The sequence below is a fragment of the Aspergillus welwitschiae genome (genome assembly GCF_003344945.1).
Source record: "Aspergillus welwitschiae strain CBS 139.54b unplaced genomic scaffold BDQ94scaffold_28, whole genome shotgun sequence".
NCBI classification, from domain to species: Eukaryota; Fungi; Ascomycota; class Eurotiomycetes; order Eurotiales; family Aspergillaceae; genus Aspergillus; species Aspergillus welwitschiae.
Genome location: NW_020798722.1, coordinates 273,868 through 290,552, shown reverse-complemented (window position 1 = coordinate 290,552; position 16,685 = coordinate 273,868). Strand labels below are relative to the sequence as shown.

General features: G+C 51.2%; 5 protein-coding genes across 5 annotated transcripts; 4 read left to right on the top strand and 1 right to left on the bottom strand.

Annotated features, from left to right (window-relative positions):
- Positions 1–2,597: 2,597 nt before the first annotated feature.
- Positions 2,598–3,305, top strand: BDQ94DRAFT_172786 (LysM peptidoglycan-binding domain-containing protein; the record flags this gene model as incomplete). The annotated part of the gene is made up of 1 exon (XM_026772025.1): positions 2,598–3,305. One exon carries the CDS (start codon positions 2,598–2,600, stop codon positions 3,303–3,305), a length of 708 nt encoding a protein of 235 aa, XP_026623733.1.
- Positions 3,306–5,866: 2,561 nt separating this feature from the next.
- BDQ94DRAFT_161191 (carbon-nitrogen hydrolase family protein) lies at positions 5,867–7,159 on the top strand (the record flags this gene model as incomplete). Its single annotated transcript, XM_026769337.1, has 5 exons — positions 5,867–6,014; positions 6,068–6,558; positions 6,622–6,834; positions 6,889–6,933; positions 6,986–7,159. The coding sequence occupies 5 exons, from the start codon at positions 5,867–5,869 to the stop codon at positions 7,157–7,159; spliced, it is 1,071 nt and encodes a 356-aa protein (XP_026623732.1).
- An 897-nt stretch (positions 7,160–8,056) lies between these two features.
- On the top strand, positions 8,057–10,496 carry BDQ94DRAFT_161190 (putative C6 finger domain protein; the record flags this gene model as incomplete). Its single annotated transcript, XM_026769336.1, has 9 exons — positions 8,057–8,145; positions 8,203–8,441; positions 8,504–8,687; positions 8,734–9,271; positions 9,321–9,359; positions 9,409–9,459; positions 9,506–9,774; positions 9,825–10,396; positions 10,453–10,496. The coding sequence occupies 9 exons, from the start codon at positions 8,057–8,059 to the stop codon at positions 10,494–10,496; spliced, it is 2,025 nt and encodes a 674-aa protein (XP_026623731.1).
- Positions 10,497–13,182: 2,686 nt separating this feature from the next.
- BDQ94DRAFT_181028 (alpha-hydroxy acid oxidase) lies at positions 13,183–14,445 on the top strand (the record flags this gene model as incomplete). Its single annotated transcript, XM_026773798.1, has 3 exons — positions 13,183–13,267; positions 13,319–14,205; positions 14,293–14,445. The coding sequence occupies 3 exons, from the start codon at positions 13,183–13,185 to the stop codon at positions 14,443–14,445; spliced, it is 1,125 nt and encodes a 374-aa protein (XP_026623730.1).
- A 77-nt stretch (positions 14,446–14,522) lies between these two features.
- On the bottom strand, positions 14,523–16,613 carry BDQ94DRAFT_66522 (FAD-binding oxidoreductase). Its single transcript, XM_026776288.1, has 2 exons — positions 15,900–16,613; positions 14,523–15,839 (listed from the first exon to the last, which is right to left on the bottom strand). Exons 1-2 carry the CDS (start codon positions 16,225–16,227, stop codon positions 14,677–14,679), a joined length of 1,491 nt encoding a protein of 496 aa, XP_026623729.1. The 5' UTR covers positions 16,228–16,613; the 3' UTR covers positions 14,523–14,676.
- Between the last annotated feature and the right edge of the window lie 72 nt (positions 16,614–16,685).

Here is a 16,685-nt window from a genome sequence, read left to right as displayed (position 1 = left end):
TCAAGGCATACTGCGCACCACTAGTGTTCTTTCTCATGAAAATATATATATCCCCCGCCATACTAGAGTTTGAGTACCACCACCTCTTCGTGTGACACTACGTTGACAATGGCAAGTACCATATTACCACATCCTCTCGAAGATCAACCAACTATACATGGCTAGTAGAGATATGTTCAAAGTCGCAGAATGAGCTATTATTCCCCCATAACTGGGCACCGGAAGACCGGGTACTTCATCCATCATAACCAGGTACTATCATTGCGAAGTTCCTCCCCCCAGGGGCACGTGGCGTACCTTCCACTTCCGGGTAAAAAGCTAATAGAGCAGATGACATATCCAAGTACTGCGTGTGGGAATCCACCTGCATGGACGCGTCACTCTTCTCTTAGTTCGAATAATAACCGGACCTGACTGTACTAAACTAACTTACTTTGATGCTGTACAATCCTTCACCTGCAGGTAGACGCTCGTGGTGTATGCAGGCACACTAGCTGGATCCATGCAGCAAAGCTTGGGGTGAAATCGCCTAAGATACATACACCCACACTACTGCACCCGCCCAGCACTAACAGGCGTTAGGTCGAGTCTACAAGACGCCTCGCAATGCACCAACCTATCCAAACACGGTGGTAACGAAACGATACAGCAATCATCGGCTGGGTCATCTGATGGGGCATAGCCGAAAAAGACAGGCATGTTCTTTGGTGATACCTATTGCGCCGCTATTACTGGTTGCTGGCAGGTGGACATGCATGCGGTTCATGGACTCTGGAAGCATCTCCGGCCACCGGCTGCAGGAATACGAGGGTAACACAGCAATACGCAAGTTAGTGGCCTATATCCTGGCGGAAATGACGGGCAAAAGATGCGGAGAATAATCTCAATCGTGTGCAGGACGTCGGGCAGACGGACACGGAAGTTATGCAGGTGAAGAACGCGGCATGTACATGACCAGTGGAGTGAAGAAAGAACTCGCATGAACGCCTCAATATTGCTTGTTAATCCCTCATAAGTCTCGGAGCCCGATTGGAATCCATAATGATACGTTGCATAGGTGCCACCGGTACAAGGACGTTGTAGCTGCAAGTCGACCCAGACAATTCACGAATGTATTCAACCATTCCGAGTACCGATAGCCGAGCGACTGCTACATATCACTCGCTACCCCCAAGTGCATATACGCTATCCGAAAGACATGCCCGCAAAGACATCGTGGAGGCTTGCACTTCTAACACCGTAGGTGAGACATGGTCATTATGCAGAGGCGGCATATACGGAGAAACATTGCAGTCGGTAAAGAGAAAACCCCCCCTCACCGATCCCCACTAGCGGATACCATATAGCCCGTCCGCAAACATAATGCCGATTATTTACTTTGTTGGGTGGTTTAGACAAACTCATGCACGGCCCGTCAAGCAGATGTGTGGCCGGTGGAGCTTTCGCAAACCCGACCCCAATTGGGTAAGCGCAATATCGGCGTCCCAACATCAGGTACCATCAACGAAAAAAAGAGGCAGATTCTGACCAGGCAACAACTTGCCCAGAGTTATTACTGCTTGTCGATATCGTATCAATGATAAGAATTGAGTAGCCGCAGTCCACTACTAGAACTTGGCAAGGCGATCAGTGGCTCATATTCACGGCTTCCCCAGGTTTGCTGGGATTCATAGTCTAGTTCGGAAGATGTGGCTAGACAACCTTATTTTCCAGGTCTCCCGTGCTGAAAAAAAGTCCGACGAAGAGGATGAGACAGTTACCGCAATGCGCTCCGTACAATACCATAACCATGCGCCACCAAATCAGTCCCTCCTCTCTGACATCGCATTTCACCCAAGTAGTTAGCTCCGAAATCCGCTTCTCCTTCTCATGCGTACTATTCTACGCATCATAATGGATTTGAAATTATCATTCGGAGGTCCGAGCATGAGCAAGGGGCCTCAGATCAGTTATCTGTGCGTCGCTGCAGACTCCGTCTTTACCAAGATCCACCGCTCCCCACCCCCACAGCATCTCCACAGCGTCCGCGATGAGGGCCCAATAACACCAACGGGAAATAACTGGTCAAGTCCACCTATGGCAAATGATGGGTTAAATTCAGATGTCGGAGACATCGCTCGTTTGGGTGATGATATGCGGTCCCTGGCTCCTGAGGTCGCAAGGAAAAAAGGTCCCATGTGGGGTGTCAAGAGGTGTTGTCCACTGAGAAGACAGACACTCATCAGCATCTAGTTGATAAGGAAATCATCTACATTGCAGAACAGATTAAGACCTCGGCTCCACAGATGATCAGTCCGGCGGACTTCCTAGCGAGTAAAATTAACAGAGAGCCGTCTCTGTGCCGCAGAGAGACGGATAGAAGCCGCGCAACCCAATCTCTTCGTTATGAGTCGGAAAAGTGATTGCCCAACGACGCAGCAATCGTAGATCCTTACCTCCGAGCAGCCGTGTCGGAGTTCCTGGTTACTGAGCTATATAAGAGGCAACATGTCCGCTCCCTTGCCATCGAGGTCATCTAGCGACATCATTCATCCTCAGCATCTCTCTTTCTCTGCGTCCCTCATTCCCTAATCCAGTCCTCCACATACCCGGCCAAGATGAAGGCATTCAAACAATTACTTTTGGCGCTCTCGCTTACATCAGTGGCTGTTGCAGCAGCATCTTGCAACACAACAGCCCTGAACACGACCACTTATAATTATTATATTACAGTGGATGGCACAACAGTCTTTGACGTTGCGCGTGCCACCAACCGCGGTGTCTGTGATATCGGCCGCCAAAACCTCATGGCGGATGTAACCATCGTTCCCAATGTGGGCGAGTACTTCATCATCCCTCCCGAGGTGTGCGAGCCAGACAATACATCCTGTCTCTTGCCAAACATCAATGCCACGCGCACCTGTATCTACGGCGGCCCTCGTCTCTACTACACTGTTCGAGGAGACACCTACGAAGTGATTGCCCGCCGACTCAACATCACAGTGGAATCGCTGATGCACGTGGATGGGCCTTCAAACGAGACGCTCGTCAATCCTACCTCCCCGACGGCGGAGTTGGATGTTGGCCAGTTTATCAAGGTGCCTCAGTGCGACCCGAGCCAGTGTGTCATTCAGCCTTACGTCTTCAAATGGGGTGTGTACAAGGACCTTGCAGACAAGTACGGCACTACCGTGGGCCAGATCATGATGATGAGCCCGACGTACAACTACAGCAGTCTGGCTTTCTCGCCTGAGGGCATGTTCCCTCCCATCAACCTCCCGATTAACTGCACGGCATTGTCGAACAACATGACCACCCTTGATTAGCCATATCATGAAAGCTAGGCGGGAGGCGTTCTTTATTATTACTTCCGTTCATGGTTTTTATTTGTGATGTGCTGTCTTGCGTGCGTGGAAGGATGGGACATGCTGTGGACTGCAGTAGGGGGAGAGATGCACAGAATCCAAAATATGCTGCAAGCAAACAGGGAAGGGAAACAAGTATCCTTAGATGATACTGTAATCAATTGAATCATGCATTGTGGGCTGAGAGAGTAACCATTGTCCTCGTGACTAGCCTTAGTAACCTAACGTGAACCACCAGCTTCACTTATCATTTCAACCAAATTACTCAACTAAAATAATCTACGAATTTCTGACTTAATTAGGATTTTCGAACTTGCGGACGGGTTTACTAGTTACCCAAGTGTGGAAGCCCAGCTTATCGTAACCTCCAAATTGCAAGACTAAGTACCCGCCTGCCAGTTGACGGATACTTGAAGACAAAGTAGTTTGCCAGGCGAAGCGCCAACATCAAGCGCATGAGTGGTGTGTGTAGCCCTCCACATATTCTGGGGACTTTCCATAGCATATTATGCGGATGTGGAAAACCTGGGCTAATGCAAGTATTGTGTACATGTCAAGCGATGCTTGCCAGGTAATACCAGTAATTTTCTGCTCCTCTCCTAGGCGTCCTGTACTTGTCGGCTAGTTGGCTGAAGTGTAGCACTGTCTGAAACGATTTATAAAGCTCAGATCGAACAACAGACAAAGGAAAACATTGGTAAGCCAGGTAATGTAGTGGGTAAGCGCGGTAAGCCCAATATCTACTGACCAAGTATAGCTTTGGCGGACGCAGAGCCTCATTATGTCGCCAATGTACACCCTCGTTGCCATCGCACGAGAAGCTATGAAGCGGTGCCATGTATAATGAATTGATTAGAGTCAGTGGCTGTTCAAAAGCTAGAATCTTGTGAGAAATCTCCTGCAGAGACCCCCTTTTCTTTATCTTTCTGGAAGGTCTGCCCCCGCGAGCTTAGTCAGTTGTTGGAGGTGATGGCTAGAAAAAAAGCTATAATCAAAAGATTTGAAAGGGAGACAGCTTAAACGCATACATGATTTGTTTAGGCTCGATATGCCTGTCTTGGTATGGAGAAAGTTCTAAAACCTGGAGACACCCACGGCTTTTTGTCCCCCCCAGCAACCGGCGATAGGGAGAATTACGCTTATAGAAGGCTTCATCTCCTTGTCTTTCAGTTAGCGTCGTTTTCAGTCCGAGAATTCCTTTCTATGAGCTCCTCGACCTAATACGGGCTGATAGACATATACCTGATTGGGATAAAATCAATCCTGGCTCCGCCGGCGTAAACCGGTTTATCTTCGGAAAGATCCAAGATCTGATCAAGGTTGACCCGTTCGATGTAAGAGATGGAATAGACTAGTAGGCAGCAAGATTCAACTGAAGCGCCTGTCTGTAGCAAGTCTCCAACAGCTAGTGAGATCAAAGACCTAGTTCGTCGAGACAACTGCGGTCATTGATATATCAACTCGGGGATCGTGTGTAGAGGAGCTGATCATGGAGAAGAGCCCGCTCATTTGTGTATTTGTGCTTGAGGTGTATGTATAAGCTGCTAGACAAACTATACATCGAGTGTAAGATGCGCCAAGCTCTGCAAGGCCATGGTCGGCAGTAGTATATGCCCTCCGTAAAAGTTCTAGGCTCACTTTGAGGTACCAGCTGCATGAGGTAAGAGTCAAGACACGCTGAAAGAACTTGCTCAATTGAAATACTTCGGGATTGCAAGCCACACAGCCAATGGTTTGTAGCATGAATTTCACCAGCATTCAGTGACCCGGAGTGGCCTCATCCCTTCACATTATTTCCGTGTAAATACTACTCCACTGTAACTCATATAGCCAAGAAGTCATCTTCAAGCTCTCCGAGAAAGTCGATCTGCAATCAAAGTGGCGTGATCAATTTCGGACTTTGCAGGTCTCCACGCAGCGGCCCGGGGTTTGCTGCTACGTTGTAACATCGGTGGGCCATCCCCGCATGGGCTATCTGAAAACAGAGCTTATCCCGGACATGAGGCGAACATGCGCTATCAGATCCCAGGTTCCGTTCTCATCCGAGACGTCATGTTAACGGGATCTGGGGGGCACGGCAGATCAACCGTTAGGAGCTATTTTCCGCGAACCCACTTGCTTGGCCCGCAGCTTGAGTCCTGCTATCATCGGAGGTTATGAAAGGTTTGGTCTGTCGCCTTATGCAGTACTCCTCACGACTCCTCCACTATGGCAACGCTCAAGCCCACCTTATCAGCGTGCCAAATCCCGGCACGATGGGACGATGTTTCAAGCTGTGCTCCGTGTGCACTTGTTCACTCCATGCAACGTTGGGAGTAAAGAAAGCAGACACCGTGCTCCGCGTCTCCCGAATCAAATGATCAGGACGATGCGAGAATCGCTATTAGAGACGTTTTACGATGCGACTGTCGAACATATAAAGGGAGGCAACTTCTCGTCGAAGTTACTCCTATCATCCACAACAGAATCACTCGTCCCAACAGCATCTTTCTACCTCCAAAACTACTTTTCCTCATTAAACAATGGCTCCCGTCCTGAAGAAGTACAAGGCCGCAGCAGTCAATGCTGAGCCTGGCTGGTTCAACCTGGAGGAGTCGGTTCGCCGGACTATCCATTGGATTGACGAGGCTGGCAAGGCCGGATGCAAGTTCATTGCCTTCCCCGAGCTTTGTAAGGACTTTCATCCTGGATGTCTCGAAGAATCTCAGCTAATGCCGGAATAGGGATTCCTGGATATCCCTACTGGATGTGGAAGGTCAACTACCAGGAGAGCCTGCCACTTCTGAAGAAGTACCGCGAGAACAGCCTTCCGTCCGACTCGGACGAGATGCGCCGAATCCGCAACGCAGCCCGCGCCAACAAGATCTATGTTTCTTTGGGATACTCTGAGGTGGACTTGGCTAGTCTGTACACCACCCAGGTCATGATCTCCCCGTCTGGCGATATCCTCAACCACCGCCGCAAGATCAGAGCCACTCATGTCGAGCGCTTGGTGTTCGGCGACGGCACCGGTGACACCACCGAGTCGGTCATCCAGACTGACATCGGCCGCGTCGGCCACCTCAACTGCTGGGAGAACATGAACCCCTTCATGAAGTCGTATGCCGCCTCTTTGGGCGAACAGGTCCACGTTGCTGCCTGGCCGCTCTACCCTGGCAAAGAGACCTTGAAGTACCCGGATCCCTTTACCAACGTGGCCGAGGCTAATGCGGACGTAAGTCTTCCTCTGAAAAACCTTTTTTGCTTTGATGTCTGAGGGCTGATGAAGACCGCGCAGCTTGTCACTCCCGCCTATGCCATCGAAACCGGCACGTACACCTTGGCGCCCTGGCAAACGATCACCGCCGAAGGCATCAAGTTGAACACTCCGCCTGGCAAGGATCTCGAAGACCCCCACATCTATAACGGTCACGGTCGCATTTTCGGCCCCGATGGCCAGAACCTTGTCCCTCACCCTGACAAGGACTTCGAGGGACTCCTGTTTGTTGACGTGGGTTTTCCCCTTTGATTTTGGCTGGCTTGCGGAATGCTCACACATTTACAGATCGACTTGGATGAATGCCATCTCTCCAAATCCCTAGCTGACTTTGTAAGTGATCCATTCAGAGCATTCTTTCCACCTTACTAACTGTCCCACTCAGGGCGGCCACTACATGCGTCCCGACCTCATCCGCTTGCTGGTCGACACCAACCGCAAGGACCTGGTAGTTCGGGAAGACCGCGTGAACGGAGGAGTGGAGTATACCCGAACTGTCGACCGAGTTGGACTCTCGACTCCCTTGGACATCGCGAACAATGGGGATTGGGAGAACTGAAAGTCACTCCGGTTGTATTGGCTTAATGAAAATCGGCCTTGCTCCTCTCCACTCCGTCCCGTGTCACATCTGATAGGTCCTCAAGGCGAGACATTGAAATAAGTTCAACTTGTACATTAGAGTTATTTGAAAGAAAGCACACATTTGTTTATCAGGATTTCTTCTTTTTCGGGTAGACAACGTATAGAGAGCCTTCCTCTAAGCTGTCTCCTTCTTTCGACTTTCTCGGTTGGATATCGATAGAATATTGTTGTTGATCATAGCAGAAGCCGTAGGTATACCACACCGACACCTGACCGCTGTAGACAACGACATTGTGGACAGTGGCGCACGGGCTTGTTGGCTCTGCAGTCAATTTCAAAAACCGGTTTGGGGCGACCACTCGGAGAGTTTCATACGGTCATACAGCTAGCCACATAAACACTCATTCTTTGTTCTTCTCGCATTTATCATTGTGCTGTGTGTGTTGCCCTTATTGTTGCAGCAAATGAAAAAGGCTAGTCGATATTACGTGCATAGCCATAAAAGCCCCGAGTAACGTTCGCCCCGCAAAGTTGGCAGAAGAGAAAAGGTCGGCCTGGATTCGCTGTCGGGATTTGCTTGGACTCGTGCGAGTCAGGTTGAGCATGACACCAATCATGCACGGGTCAGAGAGCTCTACTTATTGCCCCATAATGGATCATACGATCTCCGCACTGGATCTCGATACAGTGGAAGGGCAGTAAGTGGGAACAGGAGCCGACCGCGGGTTCGTGGCGATCAAACCGGGGTTTGCTGTGCCCGGGATTTGCGCCACCGGGTTTTGCATAAATCGGTTGTGGCCTCGACGAACACCTCCCCTCGGACCTGAAAGACCGATTACCACTAGTAATTAGCTAGATTGCTTATTCCTGTACAATGGGCTCTCCCAAGACATTCCTCGATGTCTCTCGTCCAGGGCATCGCAGGTTTTGCAAGCCCCCCGTCAAGGTCGCCTGCCTATCCTGGTAGGTTCTGCCTCCAATAATGTTCGCATAATCACAAGCGCTCACAGTTCCCGACAGTCGGACGTTGCGGGTGCGTTGCGACGGTCAGGAACGATGCTCCAACTGTGTCGCCAAGGACACAATCTGCTGCTATGTCCCTAGTAAACGTGGCGGTCCACGAAATTGCCAGAATCGCAAGCGCAAACGGGCATCAACCCCCCCGACAACCGTCTCCGATGCGCCGGATGAAGGATATCAAACCCAGAAGAAAGGCAGCCCTATAATCGAGGGTCCGCCGTCGAGCTCGGATGACGATGGTATACAGCTTATGCAGTTATCGCACAGTATTGGAGAAGATCTTAAGCTGATGATACCCCAGGCTGGCTCAACCAGCTCTTGAGTCTAGGCGCCCCAGGCGCAGGACTGCGCAGTGTCGAAAGCTCCGTCACAGAAATGGAACAGATATTCGATTCAATATTCATGGTAGATGAACCGCCCATGGTACCAGAACCAACCGTTCCTCCACCAGATTTATTGCAGACGTATGCGAGTGACGAGGATATGTAAGATTCAACCCGGCATTCCACCGAACTGTTCTGATCAGTACAGACTGGACGCCTATTATGTCTTCATTCACCTCTACTATCCGATATTGCCTCCTCCAGAACGGGTGCCGGTCTACAATCGTCCTCTGTCCGAAAGGTCGCCTTTTCGACCCCATAGCCCGCTTAGCCTAGCCATATCAGCCATTCTCGCCCTTATACCGCATCCTGAGGTGAAACAACCTTCACGGTCAGAGTATGTGAAGCTGCGCCGAGACCTCGCCCATTCCTTCGCACAGTCTGCACTAGAAGCTGTGGAGACTGACCTTGAGCTGCTCGACTCTTCAGTTGATCCATCGAAAGCTCTATCTGACGGTGCACCCCAGTATCAGCGGAGAGGATTTCATAACAAAGTGCCTGTTTGTCTGGAAGCGGTCCTAGCATTGGTGCTGCTGAGCGTATATGAGTATGCTCAAAGGGGGAACATAAATAAGATGTGTAATCGAGCGGGGCAAGCATTGACAGCCGCCATGAGTATGTCGCTACACGAGATGGTCGACGAGGATGAATACTCCGAGGCCCGTCGAAGAGCTTGGTGGATCACGGTCAGTATCGCCTAGATATTGACAGACGAGCTACGCTAACATCATGAAGTATTTGACGGTCTGCCAGGGATCCATTGTTAGCGGGATGGTATGTAGTAGCGCTCCAGGTCTTGGACATATTCAGCTCACGGATATAGCCCCCTGCAATCAATCCGTATGACCCTCGATTTGTAACGCCAATCCCAGAGGTGAGCTTCTCTCTCGTGTGGATGGACAAAGTCTGACGCGTACCAGGGATGGAAACTGCTCATCGAAGCCCAGCAGACCATTCTCGAAGCCACAACTTTTGTTCACGATTTGGATCTAACCACGAAGTCTCACTTCAATGCCTCCTGGGTTCCCCAGCGGATGACAGAGCTGGACAACCAGATAACATGTCTGCTGCATCCATGTCGCGTGTCTATCCACGACTCAACCAAAAAGTCGCCTGTCACAAGCCAGGACTCACCGGACGTCGTTGCCCTGCATACGATAAGACACATTGCTGAGATCAAGCTACACAGGTAGATGCCTGCATGTTCTTCTTGTAACAACCATGACTGACTCCTTGCAGCGCTAGGATCAAGACCCACCGATTTTGCGCTTTCCAAGATATCCCCGTCTTTCGCAAGCGCCATTGCGACCTGGATGCAGCTGCAGGGCCCAGATGCTGTCGTGTGCAGGCCGCCGAAGATTCCAGACCACCTACATCCTCACCAGACAGCTTTCTATCCTCTGTGCTTTCCGAGCCCGCAGCTATCGACTTTCCCTTTTCCGCACACGCGTCCTCGAAAATCTGCCTTCATGCAGCATTAAATATTGTCAGCCTTCTGGACAGCCTGCCGTATCCAAATCCAACAAATGAGATCCCGTTGACTCGTCCACCTTACCTTTCACGCAATTCCCGGGTGGAGATACCACGGATGATGCCGACCTTCGCCTGTTGTGCCATGCAGTCAAGCTATGCGATGATCATGCTGTGTTTGAAGGCCCGGGCGATGCGTGAGCCAGTGGGGAATGACTTGACAGTCTCAAGCAGTCGATCTCTAGGCGGGTTCCTGGATGAGCTGCGACAAAGCCTGCGGCAGGTCTCAAAGGCTTTGGGGAACTATGCGATTGCGTTCGAGGCACTCAACGGGATGAGGGGTACGTGGATTTACCTGAATTTCATATGGACCGATCACGAACTGACGGTAAAGTAGACGAGATTGCGCACTCCGTTGAGATGATCTCTATCAATAGCTGATAATCGCCTTGGGAGCATGGATTTGCAGAGTAACCATCGTAGACTTTAGAACGGCAGTCCCGGTAGACTGCTTGATCACCCGTCAACGAAAAGAGGGGGTTGAAAGTTTCTGCCATGAGCGAAAACAAAGACATAATAATGCCCAAATAGATCAGAGATAACTAACAGCGACATCTCTTCTATGCAACGAAGCATTTGTTTATTTGTGTTAAGAAGTTCCATGGTACACCTAGCTGTGATGGTGATAATACTACTATAGAGATGGACGGGGGCATCGCTTAGGTGGGTCAGTCTCACCGCCTGGTCTGTCAGGAAGCGGGGATTACTCCCGTCTCCCACAATAATCCGTGGGAAAATATTCAGTCAACGACTGTCAAACCTGACAGAAGATATACGAGTTACAAGAATACGTAACTAAGTTGGAATTATGTCTATATGAATAATAGATAGTTCCGAACCAAAGACCCTGGAAATGAAGAATTTAGAGACCGTCTTGCTAACATGATCATAGAGCTGCGTCCAACATTGGAATTTCAAAAAAATGAGGATGAACTGAAGCCATGATAGCCTGGCCATCACGATTCCAGCTCACACTTTCTCTTGCGCTTCAATGCTCAAGATACGATAATGCTGCATGCAAATAGCCAACAATGATAGGATCGATTTGGTCCTCGTCCTCAAAAGTTGTTGTGGTCGCCAAGAGTTCCGCGGCCGCCATCCCCATCCGCGATGTTGATATCCGCTATATCCACTATCTATCCGCCCTCCGCGCAACTGCCAACTGCCGCAATGACTTCACCTCCCGCAATTCACTGCTCCTTCCCCAGATGTCCTCCAGCCTTCTTCCAGCTGCGCCTGCCTTAGCAAAGATCGCCAGCCAATCAGCAACCTCGAATCCTTACAACGCTCCCTTATGTTTGTAGATCGGAAAGCCCCACTAACCCAGTGAACCCGATGGTCTAACGGCCGGAGGACTTCAAGGTACGCCAATGAGCCGCCCAGTGTCGCCCTAAGAGAAGGCTGTCATTACCTCCCGTAAAGGTTGTAGGAAACGCAGTGGCACACGTTCGAATCCCAGTCCCGGCCCCTACCGGCGTGATATCGAGGCCGTTCCTGAGGCAGTCTTCATTGTGTGCGTCTAAGAGTGTAGGGCCTACCGGCTACAACTCGATACTAAGCACGAAGACCAGGTTAATTGAAGGGAAAGTAACTGGGTTAAACCGGCATCTTTTTTTTTCGATGTTGCTTTGGTGTTTTGTTCCTTCGAGGAACGCGTGAGGCTATACACAGGTCCTACTTACTAGGAGAGCTACTCCTACTGTGGTGGAGGGAGACTAAGCAGTACTGTTATTAGGCCATTGCTAGTACCAATGCAACCAACCGTTCCGTCTTTACTTAGTTTACCAGCTCCAGCGTGAACATGCCGCAAGTAACCCGCTTCGTCTTTGATGAAGCCATCCACATTACAACTTCTCATCCTGCTCCCTCCCGCTCCCCTTCCCTCCCGTACGGTTCCTGCCTTTCCGCACAACCACGATTGTATACCCATTCTATTCTCTTTTCTTTGTAGGCTATTTTGAAGCCATCCAAATCACTTCAACCTACCCAATATGCTGCCTTCGTGTGTGGGCTTTCAACACCCAACCTGCGTGATCAACACCCGTCTACCAGGTAGTGTAGGAGACATCGAGCTTCACAGAAAGGTTTCAGCTTCTCATTGATATATGAGTGCATCCTCGTGCCTTTGCCCCCATATTCCACTTTTTCTACCGCCAGGCCGTTCGAAGAGTAGTCCATACCTTGATCATCACTCCGCAACTGGCAGTTGCCTATCCCACCCCGACAATCAGCACTCTTTAATACTTATCCCGGTGATACTATACAAGTATGTCTTGCTTGTTATAGCTCTGTTGACGCAACTGTTATTACTGGTCCTTGGACCCAATCAACTCAAGCAGCTCTGGCGGATGACTCCTGCGGACCGATATCAGGCTTCACACTATAGCAACTTACTTGGCTTGTCCCAGATAACGCGAGAATTCAGTAAGCCTTCCCTTAAATGACGATATATCCCAGCAACTAAGTATTCGACTAATCACTTATGTCCGTTTAGGAACTATCTTCGTCGTATCGCACATCATCCGTCATATATCAGACACAACAGACCCTTGGTGCCATGACGGTGGACCCGAACGTTGGAAGACCGCTCTGGAATGGCTATAGGATTCGAATTCATCTTACAAAGAACAAGAATCATTAATAGCGAAGTGCGACCGTTATGGGAATTGCATTGGAAATAACAAGGCATGCGACTACATCTCTGCGCGATCGCGATATCCTCACATCCCTATCTACCGAGGACTAACTATACTAAGGAGTGACCCTACACATCCTACGCACGATTGGTCAATTGAAAAGCAAGCTACTACTAGTAACTAGTAACTTGTGAATGGGGATCAGCGACACCAAATGGCGGGACGAAACCACGGCCACCAATGGTTGACTAGCAACCTGCAGCTGCAGAGACAAGTCACTCGGCATTGTATCCCCGCTCGACCCTCGATAAGACACGAACCACCTGCATAACCGAGGGGTAACGCTTCCCCCAACCTATCTTCGACTCAATTCTTCTGTATCATCCTTCTCCGACCGAGACGCTTGCTTCACCAGATCAGCAGCACCCACCATGGCTCCCTCCCTGCCCGAATTGATGCTCAGCATCGAGGACATCAAGATTGCCGGTTCGAAGAAACTCCCTCTTAAAGCGCGAGGTCCGCATTTCCTATCTTGAGATCCATCGCAATTCACTAACCAAACCTCAGAATTCTACAACTCCGGCTCGACCACCCAAATCACCGTAACAGAGAACTCGACCGCCTACAAGAAATACCGACTTCGCCCACGAGTCCTAGTCGATGTCTCCCAACTCGATCTGCGACTCAACCTCTTCAATCAGACCTTCGACTTCCCACTCGGCCTCTCCCCGACCGGCATCCAGGCAATGGCACATCCCCAAGGTGAACTAGCCAGCAGTCGAGCCAGCGCACGTCGCAACATCCCCATGGCCGTCTCCTCATTCAGCACATACCCAGTCGAAGACGTCATCCAAGCCGGCCAACAACTCAACCCTTCAGCGACACACACCATGCAACTATACACCTTCCGCGACCGCGCCCTACAGACCCAAATCATCCGTCGCGCCGAAGCAGCAGGCTGCAAAGCCATCTTTCTGACAGCCGACAGTCCCGTCCTGGGATACCGCTACAACGAAACCCGCAATGACTTCCGCACACCAGAGGGCCTCTCCTGGCCCATGATGGGAGTCACATCTGAGCAACTCCAACAGGTCACACACGACGCAGGCTTCGTCGCGACAAACTCAGATGCACATAGCTGGGCCAAAGAGATCCCGTGGCTGCGGTCCGTCACGAACATGCAGATCTGGATCAAGGGCGTCCTGACAGCCGAGGACGTCCTTCTTGCCCGAGAATACGGCTGTGACGGGGTGATTGTGAGCAACCACGGCGGAAGACAGCTAGACGAAGTCGTGCCAACCATTGACGCACTCCCCGAATGCGTAGAAGCCGCGGCAGGGAAGATACGCGTACATATCGATGGAGGTATCCGGACCGGAACGGATATCTTCAAAGCATTGGCATTGGGAGCCGAGTGTTGCTGGATCGGGAGGCCGACGATCTGGGGTTTAGCTGTATGATGTTCCCGTTGCTTCTTAGATGCCGACCCCATTTATGTAATCTGGAAAACAGCGATGGTATGCTAACCACCCTGACAACAGTACGACGGAGAAAATGGTGTCTCTCGCGTTCTGGATATCCTCTACGAAGAGTTCAAGCGCTGCATGCAATTGACGGGGTGTCGTACCCTGGCGGATGTGACGCCCGCCGCGTTGGCGGTTCTTCGGGCGGATGGACCGGCGGCGAAGTTGTAGGTACAGTATAGTTACGGTATAGAAGCGATAGAACAGGTAGACAGCATGTGACACGATCGCGATGCGAAGCACTATACAAAAGATATTATGATATCGAAGAATTAGATGGGGCGGAGGCTGATTTCATTAAAACAACCAACTAGGTACAAGATACTTGATAAATTATCCAAGAAATGAAACCCATGTACGAATCAAGAAAACCCCCCAGCAATCCCGAACTCCACAATCAAATTACGCAGGCAACACGCCCTGCGGGTTATGAAACAGATCGGTCGGGTCATACAACGACTTGATCTGCATCAATCTCGGCAGATTGGAACCCCAGTACGCCTCGCGAGCGTTTTCGAGACGGGGATCCACATAGCCTGGATACACTCCATTACCCAGACCGGGAGTATTGTTACGAATAATCTCGTTCACGCTGTCCAGGAAGTCATAGGTGGTCTCCGACACAGATCCCAGCGTGATGGCGTACGACTGCAGCCAGAAGAGCGTGTCGCGGTGGGCATACCCCGTTGCGTCCATGGGGACGTCATTGATGGCGCCACCTTCGAGGTCGAAGATAACGAACCAGAGCAGTGCTCCGGTATCAGCGCTGTCGAGGTACTCGAAGAGTTGGTCGACGCCGTTGGACGGGATGAGGGTCTTCTCCGTGAAGGAGAGACAGCGGGCGTAGAAGTCCGCGGGAATGTCGCCCGTCAGGTCAAGGATGGACTGCTCGGCCCATTGGGCCACGAGGCCCAACCAGTCGGTGAAGACAATGACGGTGGAGTTGGTGTGGCCGGGGAATTGGTCCTCCAGACCGAGAGCGTCGTATTCTTCTTTGGTGCCGAAGAAGGTACCGGAGATGACCAAGACGTGATCGAGAAGGGTGCAGATGCTAGCAAATTTGCGGGTGAGGTCTGGCTGAGAGATGAAGCTCTGCCACTTCTTGAACAGGTCGGCGCGCGCCGAAGTGCTTCCGAGTCCGAAGGTGAAGGTATACTGGACTGCGGAGCCCGGTTCGGGCTCTGTGCGGAAGACGAACTCGGTGACGACGCCGAAGCTGGCGCCAGCGCCTTTGATGGCAAATAGTAGGTCCGAATTCTGGGTAGACGAGGCGCGCACTACGGTGCCATTGGCAAGAACGACTTCGGCTTCCAAAACGTGGTCCAGTTCCATTCCATATTGACGCGCCGAGGGACCCAGTCCACCGATGGTTGCGTGACCTCCAACGCCGATCTGTGGAGAGGTGCCGTGCGCGACGGCCCGCCCCCCGGCGTTGTGGAGATATTCGTCGAGTTCGCCATTGAGCATGCCGGCGCCCACGGTGGCCTGGTAGTTGGTGTAGTTCATGGAGAAGGATTTCATATTCTTGAGGTTGATGCTGATCGCGCCATTGGTGCCGCCGAGGCCTAAAGTGTGGTGAGGTCAGTAGGGTGAGCGGCTGACGAACGAGGGCAGGGACTAGGTACCGTAATTGCCATAACTGTGGCCTCCGCTCTTGGCCTGGACTTTGTAGCCCAGCGACGCGGCGCAATTGACGATAGAGGCGACTTGCTGGGTGGACTTGGGAAAGGCCACTGCTGCCGGCGTGACGGGCCAGTTCAGGTTGTAGACCTGAACGGCGAGCGTCTGATAGAGAAGGTCACCATCCACGGCGACAAGGGTTGGGTCATTCTGCACCGCGGTGAGAAGGCATTGGCGAAGAGTGGACGTCGAGGCTGCCGTCGACAGTTGCAGGATTAGGAAAAGGGGGGATAGAATACGAAGAACGAAGGAAAAGGCCATTGTGGACAGCATTCCACGAGGATGCGCCTTGAGCTAGCTAGGGAGAGCCACAACGCTGCAGTGACAGAATGCAATGCGTCCACCATGGGGCAGCATAAATAAATATGGTTCGAACCGAGAAGGTCAGGAGGGCGTGGTAGAAAGGAATGTCAGGCGGGGGCTCCATCATGCCAATGGGACATGGATGGCAGGACGAGTCCCTGAGAGCGTAGATCCAATCAGACGGGTCGACAAGAATAAATCCCGAGGCCACTGTAGTATTACATGGTCGTAACCCCCTCCCGCAGCTGAACAAGTGAACTGATCGGAGATTATACATGGCCATCAATCGGGAGACAGGGATACCCATGATTGGTGATGATTGTGATGCATCTCAGCTGCACAGATGCAGAGCCCGATCGACTTCATAAACCTTCCTGCCAATCAGCCGAACGGTGCTAGGGGAGGATGACACGAAGAGGGGAAAGATC

What these genes read in the sequence shown, in the direction of transcription:
- BDQ94DRAFT_66522 (XM_026776288.1), bottom strand. Translation starts at nt 16,227, where the DNA reads ATGCTGTCCACAATGGCCTTTTCCTTCGTTCTTCGTATTCTATCCCCC. An exon ending in CCACAGTTATGGCAATTACG is followed by an intron (nt 15,840 to 15,899) that starts GTACCTAGTCCC and finishes ACCACACTTTAG; the next exon opens with GCCTCGGCGGCACCAATGGC.